The sequence below is a fragment of the Rattus norvegicus genome, chromosome X (genome assembly GCF_021556685.1).
Source record: "Rattus norvegicus strain SHRSP/BbbUtx chromosome X, alternate assembly SHRSP_T2T, whole genome shotgun sequence".
NCBI classification, from domain to species: Eukaryota; Metazoa; Chordata; class Mammalia; order Rodentia; family Muridae; genus Rattus; species Rattus norvegicus.
Genome location: NC_141554.1, coordinates 84,682,717 through 84,698,500, shown reverse-complemented (window position 1 = coordinate 84,698,500; position 15,784 = coordinate 84,682,717). Strand labels below are relative to the sequence as shown.

General features: G+C 36.2%; 1 protein-coding gene across 3 annotated transcripts in view; it reads left to right on the top strand.

The window, feature by feature from the left end:
- Positions 1-15,784, top strand: part of Hdx (highly divergent homeobox) — a 147,984-nt gene that overhangs the window by 99,842 nt on the left and 32,358 nt on the right. For all 3 annotated transcript variants that reach the window (XM_087600226.1, NM_001395572.1, NM_001395571.1), the window contains 2 exon segments: positions 2,601-2,808; positions 9,915-9,994. In XM_087600226.1, coding sequence (XP_087456352.1) covers positions 2,601-2,808; positions 9,915-9,994 — 288 coding nt within the window.

The window sequence follows — 15,784 nt, the reverse complement described above, 5'->3', positions numbered from 1 at the left end:
CCTCTCGCTCTACTCCTCCCAGTTCCTCTCCACCTCCTCTCGCACCCTGATGCACTCCATTTCTGTGCTGCATGTCCTCTTTAAATAAAGAATAAGCCACTGAGTACAATTTGTATTGGCTAGATAGGATGGATGTAAAGCCATCAATAGGAAGCTGTCAACCTAGCTATGGCTTTACACTTAGAAACAACTCACTTTTCTTACCTCAGAAACCATCAACTATTAATAGCTCTTCAGCTCAGGGTTCATGAGCTGATCCAACTCCATGTCGAAATGTTGGTTGGCTTGAGCTCATGCAGGTCTTGTGCATCCAGCTACATCCGCCATGAGTTCATAAGTACAGCAGTTATGTTGTGGCCAGAGGACACTATTTCACTCTGGTTTTTCCAAACTTCTAATTCTTCCATTTTTTCACCTCCTTCTGGAATGTTCCCTGAGCCCTGGAGGGAGGGGTGTAATATATATGTCTCATTTGTTGCTTTTCAAACGGTAGATCCTTATTCTCTGCACTTTGACTATTTGTGAGTTTCTGTATTAACTCCCATTCAATGTCTGGGCACTTCTCCAACAAGATCTGGGAGCTGAACTAATCTATAGGTAGAAAGATAAAAATTTAGGGAATGTTTTGATGCTATGTGCATTGAGCAAAACAATAATAGTATGTTCACCCATAGGACCTGTGAGCTCCCCCACCCATGGGTTTTTAATCAGAGTTATAGAACTAGGCATGCATTTCTTCCCATGGAGCAGGCCGTAAGTCAAATCAGAAATATGATCTATTATTCCTATAATATCTCTACTACTATTTAAGTGATAAGAGAGTCTTTAGCCATAATGACCATGATTGTAGTTCACAGCATTCACAGCTGAGTAAGACTATTGAGGACTTTTTGTTTTCAGCAACCAGCATAATACCTTCTGGTACCATGAAAGCTAGCCAGCCAGGAGGAAGCTCCCTAGTCAGTATCAACTTGATTTCCCCAAGTTCTGTGATCAATAATAAGGTCTTACCACAAAGTTGTGATATCCCTGTTTGTTTGTTTGAGGGTGACATACCTCTGACCAGCAACTTGAGGGGAAGTGTCTTAATTTTTTTTTTTTTTGGAGTGAGGACCGAACCCAGGGCCTTGAGCTTGCTAGGCAAGTGCTCTACCACTGAGCTAAATCCCCAACCCATGTCTTAAAATTTAAAAAAAAATGTTTTATATTTGTGCTATAGAGTACTCAAAATAGAAATTCGGGCTATACACTGACAAATATTTTATCAAATATTTGTCAACCACACATCTGACAAAAAATTAATACACAGAGTATTTAAAGAACTCTAAAAGTGCTATCTTGGGTATTCTGTTAAATAACTCAATTAGAAAAAAGACATTTCACTAAAGAGTATATAGGAGTGGCATATAAATATGTGGAATGGTGTTTAATATTCCTAATCATTAAGAAAATGAAAAAAGAACTTCATGAATTTCATTGATGGAGTACTTGCTTAGCATGATGGTAACCGTGGTTTTATAGAATACACACACACACACACACACACACACACACACACACACACACACACACACAAAAGATCTCATACAGATTGTTAAGAATCCAAAATGAAAACATACATTATAGATGTTTTGTATGAAATAGCCAAAAGCTGGGCAAGGCATATATCCAATGTTTTCATATATATATCTTGCTAATTATCCCTGGCTGGCCTGTTACTCCTTGTGTATCCTAAGGTAGCATCAAATTCACAGCCATCTTTATACCTCAGCCTTCCAAGTGCCAGAATTATAGGCATGTACCACTATACCTAGTCTACTGTTTTGAATAGTATATTATAATTCTGTAAGACATAAGTCACAAGAAACAAAGTTAATAATAGACAAAATTTGCTCTGAATTTTGAATTTTCTGTGACTTTTCAGTTATTATAAGATAAAAATTTTAGAGCCAGTCATGGTTTCTCACACCTATAATCCTAGCAATGCAAGGTCCAAGGCAGGAGGATTAGTTTTAGTTTAAGGGGAGCACAGGTTACATTGTGAGCTCCTGGACAGACTGGGTGACAGATTGAGATCCTGTTTCAAAAACGACAAAGTCAAGTCTAAGGATGGATGTAGCTCAGTAGTAACACGTTTGGTTTTCTGGGTTTAATCCCAAATATTGACTAAAAAAATCTTCAATTTGTTTCTAAATGTAATAAAAACAAAAATTTAGACTATTAGAAACAAGTATTTTGAGGCCAGGTACACACAGAGAGGGCACATTTTTCGCTATGAAGAGTAAAATTTGAAGTGGAATACTAACTGTATTATAGTTATAGCTATAAGCCTTATTTTGTTAGAAAAAGACCAACCATTTTTCCTATTTAAATGTTTGGTGAATTGTTTCCCTTGGAAACAAACAACAAAAACAAGAACAAAATCAGTCAATCTTCAATAGCCTTCTATCATTTGAAAGTCTATTTAAATAAAAAACCTTCTAAAAATTAATGAAATTTTTGTTGTTATGTGTTTTTCTAATCATATTTTATGCCTCATTTATTTGTTCCTTATTCTAATGCCCAGATTTTCTAAAATTGCTTATATTTCTCTTACAAAGACTTGGATTGGGAATCGAAGAAGAAAATACCGTTTAATGGGAATTGAAGTTCCACCTCCAAGAGGAGGCCCTGCTGATTTCTCTGAGCAGCCTGAGTCTGGTTCTTTGTCTGTACTCACACCAGGAGAGGAAGCTGGGCCTGAAGTAGGAGAGGATAATGACAGAAATGATGAAGTGTCCATCTGTTTGTCCGAAGCAAGCTCTCAAGGTACTTTACTGCACCTCCTAATAACAGCCTTTGGAAATTTGATGTATTTTTACTTGCTTTTCAGTGTACTGCACTTTAAGTCTAGAGTGTTCAAAACATATGACCAAGCATTTGAAAAGAAACACATTTATTTTTTAATGCGTCTATGTAAAAGTCTTCTATATCAAGTCATCACAAAGAACATTCATCCATCACAATAGTGATGCCCTACTTTAAAAATGTTAGTTATTACAATAGTCCTTATACAAGAAGCAGGTAAATTATTATGTTTGGCATGCTCAGTCAGTTAGGTGAAAGCTTACAAACACTTGAACAAAAGAGACTATGGCATATTATAATGAAAATAGGGTTGTGATCTGAAATACTAGGTGCCACTCAAAGCTTTTCTTCTAGCAAATTGTGCAATTTTGGGCAAAGCATTTAACTCAGCTCATTAGACTCTTTTCTTCACCTGTTAAATGAAATTAAACTGACTCATCTTTAGAATACCTCTCAATACATCCCTGAGTGAGACCCTACCCCATAGCATAGATTAATACCATTTACCCAAGAAGAATATTTTATTTGACTTCAAGCATAGAAATAAATACTCCGAATGCCATTTTATTAAAATGTTTATTAATATTTATTTACATAAAATAAAATATTCCCTGTAAATACACAATCCAGTTATTTTTAGTAAAACTTATGGATTTGTACCACTAGTTTAATTTTAGATTTTTTTTATCACTCCAGAAACCTTCCCATGTTTAGTCAGTGTCCCTTGTGTCCTCTGCTTCAGGCACACTAATCTGCTTTCTGACTATGTAAGCATCTTTTTTATGCATTTTTTCTGAATCTGTTAATAAAATCTATAGTCTTTTTGGTACTTTAGTACTTCAGTAATTTAGAAACACTCATTTACATACTTGTCTCTTTTTCTATTTTTCATTGCTATCAGTTCAGAATACTGGAAATTAGTTTCTGGTTTATTTGTCTATTTTACATATGTATATGATGTACAAGTGTGCTTGAGTATACATAGACACCCATGGACACAGAGGTCTCATTTACCAGGTCCAACCACCCTGTTCTGGGAATTTTGTCTCCATCTCATACACTGAGCTGGAATAGCTGGTGGATGACCATACTCACTTTGGTCTTCATGCTTGTTTATATGGCAAGTGCTTTACTCACCGAGCCATCTCTCCAACCCTTTGTTTAATTTATGCCTCTTAACTTATCACACACACACACACACATACACACACACACACACACACACACACACACACACACGCACACATTTTTAGATAACTGGCCTTGAACTCACTGTACTTCTTAAAGATTGGTCTTAAATGCTTGAGCCTTCAACCTTTACCTCCCAGTACCCGGAACTGTTGCTTTTTTATACTAGTCATTTTCAAGGATGGCATTATTTGTGGGATATAAGATTTTAGGCTAGGATAACTACTGGTTATACAAAATTAATTTTAGTAATTAGGACAATAATCAAATTTGGCAGTAGCCCTACCTTTTGTGCTATTATCCGTCTTTCTGTGAGCTCTAGAATGTTAGCCAATTACTTAGGATACTTCAGAAGCTCCAGTGTAGAGAGAATTCTGGATCACTGGGAAACACTAACACCCTAGGTTGAAAAGTGGGGTGAACATCTCTTCTTTTGATTAAGGAAATAAACAACATATTAACAGAATAGGTTTATCAAAGTGATATTATATAGGGACACAGATGTATTATTGAAGTGATGACACTTGAATTTGATTATTTTGAATTATAAGTTCTCATTACTCCTGATCCTGCTGATACCACCTCCTGTTTGGGATTTTTGGTGGTAGTTTTGCATATAATTTTTACATTGTCATATATAACAGTATTTTTCCTTTATGGTTTCTGACTTTACAGTCATAATTATAGTCTCTTCTTGCCCTATGGATGTGGAATCTCATATATTGGACATCCTTATTACATTAGTTTAGCAATTGTATAATAATTTCATTGGGAATTTACTTCCCCTTAAGATGTATGAGGAAAATAACCAATTTTACTTTTCCAAATAGTTAAGCAATTGGTGCACACTTACTTATTACATAATTCATTCTTTACTTAGTTGCAGTGTAGCTTTTAAAAATAAAATATGTTGGTATGCATATGTATATCATATAACATGAAAATTATAAGCTTCATATTGTGTTACATTAATCTTTTCAAACTGTGACTTTATAAAATTTCATAATAGCTGGTAAAGCTTTACTTTTTAGCTCTAGACAAACGGTAAAATTATTTAGTTATATGTCTTTTCACAGTTTCCTCCTTAATTTGTTTTTCAAAATTTTTATTGCCAGCACATTAAATAGACTAGCATTAGGAAGATTAATCCAGTTTACAGTTCTGAATTTTACATAATAGCAGGACATAGAGAACTGTTGGGTAATGTTGGTTTGGAGCTCTTAAATCAAAAGAAGAAACATAGTAATCTGCCAAACTGAGGCCAATTAGTACCTACCCACAGAAGTAGAGTTTTAATTGAGAAAATTAAAATCAAAAAACAAAACAAGACAAGACAATGGAGAAGGGGAGAAATATTTACATTCTGGGGCCCCAGGAAAAAATTAGACACTGAAAGAACATTCACGAACAACAGAACTAGATAGTATGCCATTACTAAATCCAAGGAAAGAAAAAGATTTCAGAAATAAGAGGGGTCATTATCTCAATGATCTCATAGAAATTGAGTAGAAAGGAGAGGCCATTGAATCAGTCTTTAAGAGGTTCTTTGCAAAAGCAATTAATTGCATGCCCAGGGGGCAGGCAGGCAAATTGTAATGGGTAGAATAATGAAAGGGATAGAAAAGCTGTCACTGTCGAGAGGGCAATGAATTTTAAATCCAGGTGTTTGAAGAATTATCAAATCTGAATATTCTGTCTCTCCATCCTTCTCTGTCTTTCCTCTCCTTTCTTCCTCCTTCTGCCTCTTTTCCTCCTCCCTCTCTCTCCCTCATCTGTGGTTGCAAATGATAAAGGAGCTTAGGGTATAGGAAAACTGATCTAGGCTTAAACATCATCGGGAAAATGAGTGATTCATGATTTCTAAGGTCATTTGCTCTCATATAGTTGGTTCAGTAACTATATGTTTATCTTCAGTCTTTCCAAAATAATATGCACCTGCAGGTCCTTGAGTTATTCCCAATAATTATATGATGGGGTCTTTAGAGCCTAATGCCCTACAGCTATTTGAAGTGGGCAGGGAAGAAGGTTTGTATGTGTCTCTGAAAGGACAGGATTGCTGTGAGGAACTATTCTGATACATAGGCCCTTGAGTGCACAGTTCCATTCCCAACTGCCACTTCCACTTCTGAAACAGAATTTTAGAGAATAAGCACTTAATGGGGGAAACGGCAAATGTTAATTTTAAAGTCTGCATTAATGGTCCCCATTTAATAAACTGCTGCTCCTGTACTAGGGTCCTTTGTCATATAATAGTGTGTTGTCTAGATAGCTGGCATAGTAATCAAGACCTAATGAGAAAAAGGAGAGAGAGAATTTAATGTATGAATCAGAAAACACATGATGAGAAGTAAGCAGTTACCTTGAATTTCTCCCGGTGGCTTGTTTTTTTTTTACAAGCACGCAGTAACCTTTTCATTCTCCTCAGAAATTGCTGCAGAAAAGCATTTTCAAGGACTGGAAGGAGCCCTTTTGGTGCTGTTTCCAACTAGATCTGTACAGTTTCTTCATTTTATTGATGGAGAATACTAATCTGACTGTGTTGATTATGTGACCCATTTGTAAGAACTAGTTGTGTCATCTGGCCGAGACTAAAACCTACCTCTGAAATACACTGACCTATTCTCTTCCAGATCGTGAAAATATAGCTTGATTGTGTTTACATTGAGATATCCATCGATTCCCTCTAAGAGAAGTAGACATATTTTCAATATAACAACTACATTTCAGAATCCTTAAACACAATTGTTCATTTAAAAAGATTGCCGTGTTTTAACTATCTCAAAGGGAAAATATCCATATTACAACACACATTAAAACGAACACAGAAAAACAGTATATAGTTTTCTTTCAGTGTCTTTGCAAGGAAAAAATATTATCCTTCAAAATGCAAAAGGACACAGTCTTTGCCAGTATGCAAAAGCATGCATGATTCTTTAACAGTTTTACAAGTGATCCTTTGTTTCTGACCAAGCATGTAGGTCCCCGACACAGACATTCTGAATCACCTCAGTTCTACCTTGTACTTGACCATCCTTTCCCCCATTTCTTTTTTGTTTTCCTGGGATGGAGTAAAAATAGGCATGGTACCATTGATTCTTACAATTTGGAGACTTTAGCAAAAATAATACTTGGGTAATCTGAGAAAAATTTAAAGGTTTTCACTATCCTAACAATCAAATTGTTTAAAAGAAATAATATTTACAACCTTATCTTTCTAGAAGTGCATGTTTAATAGACGTATCTTAATATGTGGGGTATATGTGGTGTGTATCAAAAGATAATTCTCTATGGCTTAGTGTGAGCTTAAGTTGCCACATAGAGTGCCCTCTGGAGTTTTCACTGACTAATTCTACTTTTTATTTTCAATTAGCAAAACTGCCCTTGTGTGTGTATGTGTGTGTGTGTGTGTGTGTGTGTGTGTGTGCATAATTACCAAGACACACTGACAGTTTTTATATCTCAAACTTTTGCTAATATTGAAAGTATCTATATGCAGAAGAAAACATTCCTTACTTAGTGTATCATATTACACCTTTTTATTTCAGAAACCTCAAAATAGCTTTTATATAAATTTTCTAAAATAATCAAACCATACATAAATAAGCTGTCCGTGAACTGGAACTGTGTATAAAGCTAGGAGTAAATCTGAAGAAGAATGTACAGCAATCCTATAAGGAATAGAGCCAGTAATGATCTTGTTGATGAGCAATATAACCCCTCTTCTGAGACCAGTGTTCCTAATATCAGAACTGCAGCTAAATCTAATGACAATTTTCCCTCTTTCCATTTCATTTCATCACTGATTATGTAGGACTTGAAATGTCTGTGACTCGAAATGTCTCACTAATGAATAGGTAAACTTTCCTTTGTCTAGGAGTCATTGTTTTTATAAAATTTGAAATTGACTTTTCTTACTTTTCACAAATAAATGATATCATGCAATTTATTTTCTTTCTTCCTTTATGCCTGGCTTATTTCACTTAGATAGCATCCCCTGGGTTCATCCATGTTGCAGCAAATAACAGGGCAAGGAAGGTCAAATATATCAAATGTAATAAAAGAGTGGTTTTTGAATGGGGTAGGAGAATGGGGAGATGGAACTGAGAGCGTACGAAGTTACAATGTGTGTGATGAATAAGGGGAAAGATCTAATAAAAAGCATGAGGACCATTGTTAATGATAGTGTATTGTGTATTCAGGATTTTCAATAAGTGGTGATAGCAGCTGTCGCCTGGGGGATGGGAAACTGTGAGATGATAAATATGTTAATTTGTTGCATTGTAGCAATCTTTTTGCTATATACATATATATTGTGTTATATACCTCAAGTACATACAATAAAATTTAATTTAAAATATATGGTAGAGATAAGAAAGTTAAATTGAATTTATACAGAACATTGTATTAAAATTCTGCTGAAGTTTTCTTGGCTATCACACACTTGAATTCTCATAAACAATTCTTAAAAGTGAATTTCTCCTAATCCTTCTTCATGCTTATACATGGGAATGAATGGAGTAGGAAAATCTTAGGAGGGATGATGTATGTTTTTCTTCAGCTTTCTAAGTTGAATTGAAATGTTATTTACCAAGGATCTGAGAAATTTTACTAGTATTTATCCAATAATATCCATGAAATTGCTGTGTAGAAAAGAGAAGCACAGAGATAAACATTCCTACTCTATTTTAAAGCATCTGAGTGAGAATATTACAAACTAAAAGGGCAAAGGGGTAATGTATGTAGACATACCCAGTGTCTTGAAGCAGACACTTGCCATACCTTATCACAGACAAACTTTTGTAGAGTAGTTTCTCTGAATTAATTTATCTCTCACTGTTTTATTATTTTCTATTTTAAAATAATGGATTTGATCTGAAAAAAATACATGTCCATTGTTGAAAATATTTGGAAATACTATGGGGACAGAAATAATCTTATTCCTTAGAGAATAACCTTCTATAAGCAGAACAAAGGGATACTTTAATGAGTAGTATCTCTTTGCATACGTATAAGATGCACAAAGATGTGTGTATACAAGTGTTGAAATGATCCTGCTTTTTAATACAAGTGAAAATCTGCATTTAACATTTTATACCATTTATTGAGAAACTATTTGCTGCTTTTGTCCTATTATAATAAGCAAAGCCAGGCGTGGTGGAAAAGGCCTGAAAACCCACCACTAAGCATGCGGAGACAGAAAAATTATTGAAACTTTAAGGTTAATCTCCTCCATACAGTGAGTTCTTTGCCAGCTAAGGCTATGTAGCAAGACCTTATCCACCAAAGAAAAAGAAAAGAAAAATGAGTACTATTGTAGAAAATGCTTAACTGAACAAAATTTAAAAACTTAAAAATAAAAGTAAAAATAATTTATAATTATATAATTCTAACCAGGGATAATAATGGAAACAGTAGTTCAAAAAATAGTGTTGTCTCTTGTTTTTACTTATTAAGCACACGCATATTTGTACATGCACATATATATGCATATGTGTGTGTATTTTACAGATATAAGATTGTGTGTACCTACACCATAAATTTTATTTTTCAGTTTTTTTTACTTGCAAGTAGCTCATAATACTTTATTTTTAGCAGCTTCTTACCTCGTAGGTAACTTCTGTATTTATTCATTGCTGAAGATACAGGTTTCTCCCATCTTTTCTATCATAAATAGCAGAGTGATGGTCATTCGTATATTTCTACCCATTTACATAACTAATGAAAATGTATATGACTAAATAAGATAGGAATAAAGTTAAAAAATGCACATTTGTGCTTTGACATGTGTATGGTTTTGGCAAAACAGACAAATTAAGAATAAAAAATATACTAAGGTTTTGAGATACAAGATATAGACTTTACTGTTTTTTTCCCTACAGAGGAGTCCAACGAACTAATCCCAAATGAGGCCAGGGCACATAAGGATGAAGAGCATCAGGCAGTATCCGCAGATAATGTGGTATGTACGATTTGAAATTCTTTCCTCATTACAGGATGGATTTCAAGGACACTGTGCCAGTTGATGACAACATCTGTATTGTCAGGATAAAGTCTTGCTTTACTCTATAAACCCAAACAGATCTTGTTTGTATGAATTTAATATCTCTTTCACTACTCAATAGGTAATTTCAAATACTTCCTTTTTTAACTTTTGGGGATTTCCAACTTTGAAAACGTAATAGTTCAAATATGACATATTTTATACATAACAAGTTATTTTCTTCAACACACTGAGTGTGGAGCTGATTGATTCCATTGGGCAGATGGCACAATTGAAATGGAGTTTAGCTGGAGATCATGAAGGAAGTCTTTGTTAGTGCTGGTGCTTATATCAAAGGGTTTCTCTGTTCAGGCCATACCTAGCTGTCTTAGGGTTTTACTGCTGTGAACAGACACCATGACCAAGACAACTCTTATAAATGACAACATTTAATTGGGGCTGGCTTACAGGTTCAGAGATTCAGTCCATTATCATCAAGGCAGGAGCATAGCAGCATCCAGGCAGGCATGGTGCAGGAGGAGCTGAGAGTTCTACATCTTAATCTGAAGGCTGCTATCAGAATACTGACTCCCAGGAAGCTAGGAATAGGGCCATAGTGACACACCTACTCCAACAAGAATCCACTTCCTAATAGTGCCACTCCCTGGGCCAAGCATATACAAACAATTGCACTACCTATTTGGAAACTTTTTTTCTGGTTAACTTGTACTCTGTTTATTGCTTTCAACATCACAGCAAAGATCGAAAGGCAGTATTTTAAGAATTTGAATAGCAGCAGGGACAGGCTGTATGTGGATTAAATTGGGTTTTGTAAAAATATAAACATGTAGCGATGTTCCCTTAGCAGCTGTTTTAGCAGAATTTGTTTATATGTTGGCCAAGTAAAGTTATATAGGAATCAAGATAGTATAAAACCGAGTCAGACGCAGAAGGAAGTGCAGTCATGTTTTCCTTTTTGCTTTTGAGTCAATGCTCTAGGAGTGATTCTCATTAAAATAGACCTTATAATGCCTTTTTTTTTCTGTTTCAAAGTAGCTATGACATCACAATTTACTCTGGCTTCTATCACAAACATAATTTCTTTGACATTATAATCCTGAGCACCTCTTCATTAAAAACAGAGCGCATGAAATATACATTTGGGCTCATAATGTTAAATATCAACAATATCTAACGTTTTCTACATATAAAATAGATTTCTAGATTACATTCCATTGTATTTTTTCCTTTTTAAATCCCAGTTTAAGTCCATGTTTGATTCTTCTAAGCACTAAATTCAACAGGCACACTGAAAAGTTAGCTTTGGTTTTGAGGCAGTCATTTTTTTTTCAAGTAGCTAGTAATCATTGTTTTCCACAATGAACTGTCCTAATATTTTAAATCTCAGCAAATATCTCCTTCTCTAGATGTGAATTATAGTGTATAAACTATAAACAATTATTTACAATTGAGATATCTTTTCCCCTAAAGATGTGTTCATTTTTAGCCTGAATTTCTCTGCATCGCATCTCATCAGCAGCAGACAGTTGAAAATAACAAATGAAGCCGTGAGGTATGACTCAGAGTCACTTAGGCACCTAATTTTTCAAGAACAATTGATTTTCAGAGACAAAACTTCAAACTTTCAAAGGTTGATCTCCTCTGCTTGTAAGTTTTGAGTGCCCCCAATTATTAGTCATGGATGACAAATCCGAGACATATAAAATCTATTTATATGCACAATCTATACAGTGGCCATGGGGACCTTCTTCTCTTAAATGCCTAGCTCCATTTTCCAAGAAACAGTCCAAATAGGTAGAAAATCTAAAGGCCTTAAAACAAGAAGGATGATGTGATTAAGACTTAAGTTTATAGTGATTATAATAGGAAGCAAAACATTAGGATACTGTCTGTGCAGTGGGAGAAGGCGGTGTCACTGCAAATGTCCTTCTGACTCATAGACCTCAGGTCAGAAACACTATGATGGTGTCCTGTCCTCAGCAGCAGTATACCAAGTATGATCATTTTAAGTTTGTGTGTGTGTGTGTGTGTGTGTGTGTGTGTGTGTGTGTGTAAGAAATCTAATTTCATATTCTACCTACAACATGATGATATTAATGTGCTTGTTCTTTTTTTTTTTCATTTTTTTTTATTAACTTGAGTATTTCTTATATACATTTCAAGTGTTATTCCCTTTCCCGGTTTCCGGCAAACATCCCCCTCCCCCCTCCCCTTCCTTATGGGTGTTCCCCTCCCAACCCTCCCCCCATTGCCGCCCTCCCCCCATAGTCTAGTTCACTGGGGGTTCAGTCTTAGCAGGACCCAGGGCTTCCCCTTCCACTGGTGCTCTTACTAGGATATTCATTGCTACCTATGGGGTCAGAGTCCAGGGTCAGTCCATGTATAGTCTTTAGGTAGTGGCTTAGTCCCTGGAAGCTCTGGTTGCTTAGCATTGTTGTACATATGGGGTCTCGAGCCCCTTCAAGCTCTTCCAGTTCTTTCTCTGATTCCTTCAACGGGGGCCTATTCTCAGTTCAGTGGTTTGCTGCTGGCATTCGCCTCTGTATTTGCTGTATTCTGGCTGTGTCTCTCAGGAGCGATCTACATCCGGTTCCTGTAGGCCTGCACTTCTTTGCTTCGTCCATCTTCTCTAATTGGGTGGCTGTATATGTATGGGTCATATGTGGGGCAGGCTCTGAATGAGTGTTCCTTCAGTCTCTGTTTTAATCTTTGCCTCTCCCTTCCCTGCCAAGGGTATTCTTTTTCCTCATTTAAAGAAGGAGTGAAGCATTCACATTTTGATCATCCGTCTTGAGTTTCGTTTGTTCTAGGGATCTAGGGTAATTCAAGCATTTGGGCTAATAGCCACTTATCAATGAGTGCATACCATGTATGTCTTTCTGTGAATGGGTTAGCTCACTCAGGATGATATTTTCCAGTTCCAACCATTTGCCTACGAATTTCATAAACTCGTTGTTTTTGATAGCTGAGTAATATTCCATTGTGTAGATGTACCACATTTTCTGAATCCATTCCTCTGTTGAAGGGCATCTGGGTTCTTTCCAGTTTCTGGCTATTATAAATAAGGCTGCGATGAACATAGTGGAGCACGTGTCTCTTTTGTATGTTGAGGCATCTTTTGGGTATATGCCCAAGAGAGGTATAGCTGGATCCTCAGGCAGTTCAATGTCCAATTTTCTGAGGAACCTCCAGACTGATTTCCAGAATGGTTGTACCAGTCTGCAATCCCACCAACAATGGAGGAGTGTTCCTCTTTCTCCACATCCTCGCCAGCATCTGCTGTCACCTGAGTTTTTGATCTTAGCCATTCTCACTGGTGTGAGGTGAAATCTCAGGGTTGTTTTGATTTGCATTTCCCTTATGACTAAAGATGTTGAACATTTCTTTAGGTGTTTCTCAGCCATTCGGCATTCCTCAGCTGTGAATTCTTTGTTTAGCTCTGAACCCCATTTTTTAATAGGGTTATTTGTTTCCCTGCGGTCTAACTTCTTGAGTTCTTTGTATATTTTGGATATAAGGCCTCTATCTGTTGTAGGATTGGTAAAGATCTTTTCCCAATCTGTTGGTTGCCGTTTTGTCCTAACCACAGTGTCCTTTGCCTTACAGAAGCTTTGCAGTTTTATGAGATCCCATTTGTCGATTCTTGATCTTAGAGTGTAAGCCATTGGTGTTTTGTTCAGGAAATTTTTTCCAGTGCCCATGTGATCCAGATGCTTCCCTAGTTTTTCTTTTATTAGTTTGAGTGTGTCTGGTTTGATGTGGAGGTCCTTGATCCACTTGGACTTAAGCTTTGTACAGGGTGATAAGGATGGATCGATCTGCATTCTTCTACATGTTGCCCTCCAGTTGAACCAGCACCATTTGCTGAAAATGCTATCTTTTTTCCATTGGATGGTTTTGGCTCCTTTGTCAAAAATCAAGTGACCATAGGTGTGTGCGTTCATTTGGGTCTTCAATTCTATTCCATTGGTCTATCTGTCTGTCTCTGTACCAATACCATGCAGTTTTTATCACTATTGCTCTGTAATACTGCTTGAGTTCAGGGATAGTGATTCCCCCTGAAGTCCTTTTATTGTTGAGGATAGCTTTAGCTATCCTGGGTTTTTTGTTATTCCAGATGAATTTGCAAATTGTTCTGTCTAACTCTTTGAAGAATTGGATTGGTATTTTGATGGGGATTGCATTGAATCTGTAGATTGCTTTTGGTAAAATGGCCATTTTTACTATATTAATCCTGCCAATCCATGAGCATGGGAGATCTTTCCATCTTCTGAGGTCTTCTTCAATTTCTTTCCTCAGTGTCTTGAAGTTCTTATTGTACAGATCTTTTACTTGCTTGGTTAAAGTCACACTGAGGTACTTTATATTATTTGGGTCTATTATGAAGGGTGTCGTTTCCCTAATTTCTTTCTCGGCTTGTTTCTCTTTTGTATAGAGGAAGGCAACTGATTTATTTGAGTTAATTTTATACCCAGCCACTTTGCTGAAGTTGTTTATCAGCTTTAGTAGTTCTCTGGTGGAACTTTTGGGATCACTTAAATATACTATCATGTCATCTGCAAATAGTGATATTTTGACCTCTTCTTTTCCGATCTGTATCCCCTTGATCTCCTTTTGTTGTCTGATTGCTCTGGCTAGAACTTCAAGAACTATATTGAATAAGTAGGGAGAGAGTGGGCAGCCTTGTCTAGTCCCTGATTTTAGTGGGATTGCTTCAAGTTTCTCTCCATTTAGTTTAATGTTAGCAACTGGTTTGCTGTATATGGCTTTTACTATGTTTAGGTATGGGCCTTGAATTCCCATTCTTTCCAGGACTTTTATCATGAAGGGGTGTTGAATTTTGTCAAATGCTTTCTCAGCATCTAATGAAATGATCATGTGGTTTTGTTCTTTCAGTTTGTTTATATAATGGATCACGTTGATGGTTTTCCGTATATTAAACCATCCCTGCATGCCTGGGATGAAGCCTACTTGATCATGGTGGATGATTGTTTTGAAGTGCTCTTGAATTCGGTTTGCCAGAATTTTATTGAGTATTTTTGCGTCGATATTCATAAGGGAAATTGGTCTGAAGTTCTCTTTCTTTGTTGTGTCTTTGTGTGGTTTAGGTATAAGAGTAATTGTGGCTTCGTAGAAGGAATTCGGTAGGGCTCCATCTGTTTCAATTTTGTGGAATAGTTTGGATAATATTGGTATGAGGTCTTCTATGAAGGTTTGATAGAATTCTACACTAAACCCGTCTGGACCTGGGCTCTTTTTGGTTGGGAGACCTTTAATGACTGCTTCTATTTCCTTAGGAGTTATGGGGTTGTTTATCTGGTTTATCTTTTCCTGATTTAGCCTCGATACCTGGTATCTGTCTAGGAAATTGTCCATTTCCTGAAGATTTTCAAGTTTTGTTGAATATAGGTTTTTATAGTAAGATCTGATGATTTTTTGAATTTCCTCTGAATCTGTCGTTATGTCTCCCTTTTCATTTCTGATTTTATTAATTTGGACGCACTCTCTGTGTCCTCTCGTTAGTCTGGCTAAGGGTTTATCTATCTTGTTGATTTTCTCTTAGAACCAGCTTTTGGTTCTGTTGATTCTTTCTATGGTCCTTTTTGTTTCTACTTGGTTGATTTCAGCTCTGAGTTTGATTATTTCCTGCCTTCTACTCCTCCTGGGTGTATTTGCTTCTTTTTGTTCTAGAGCTTTTAGGTGTGCTGTCAAGCTGCTGACATATGCTCTTTCCTGTTTCTTTCTGCA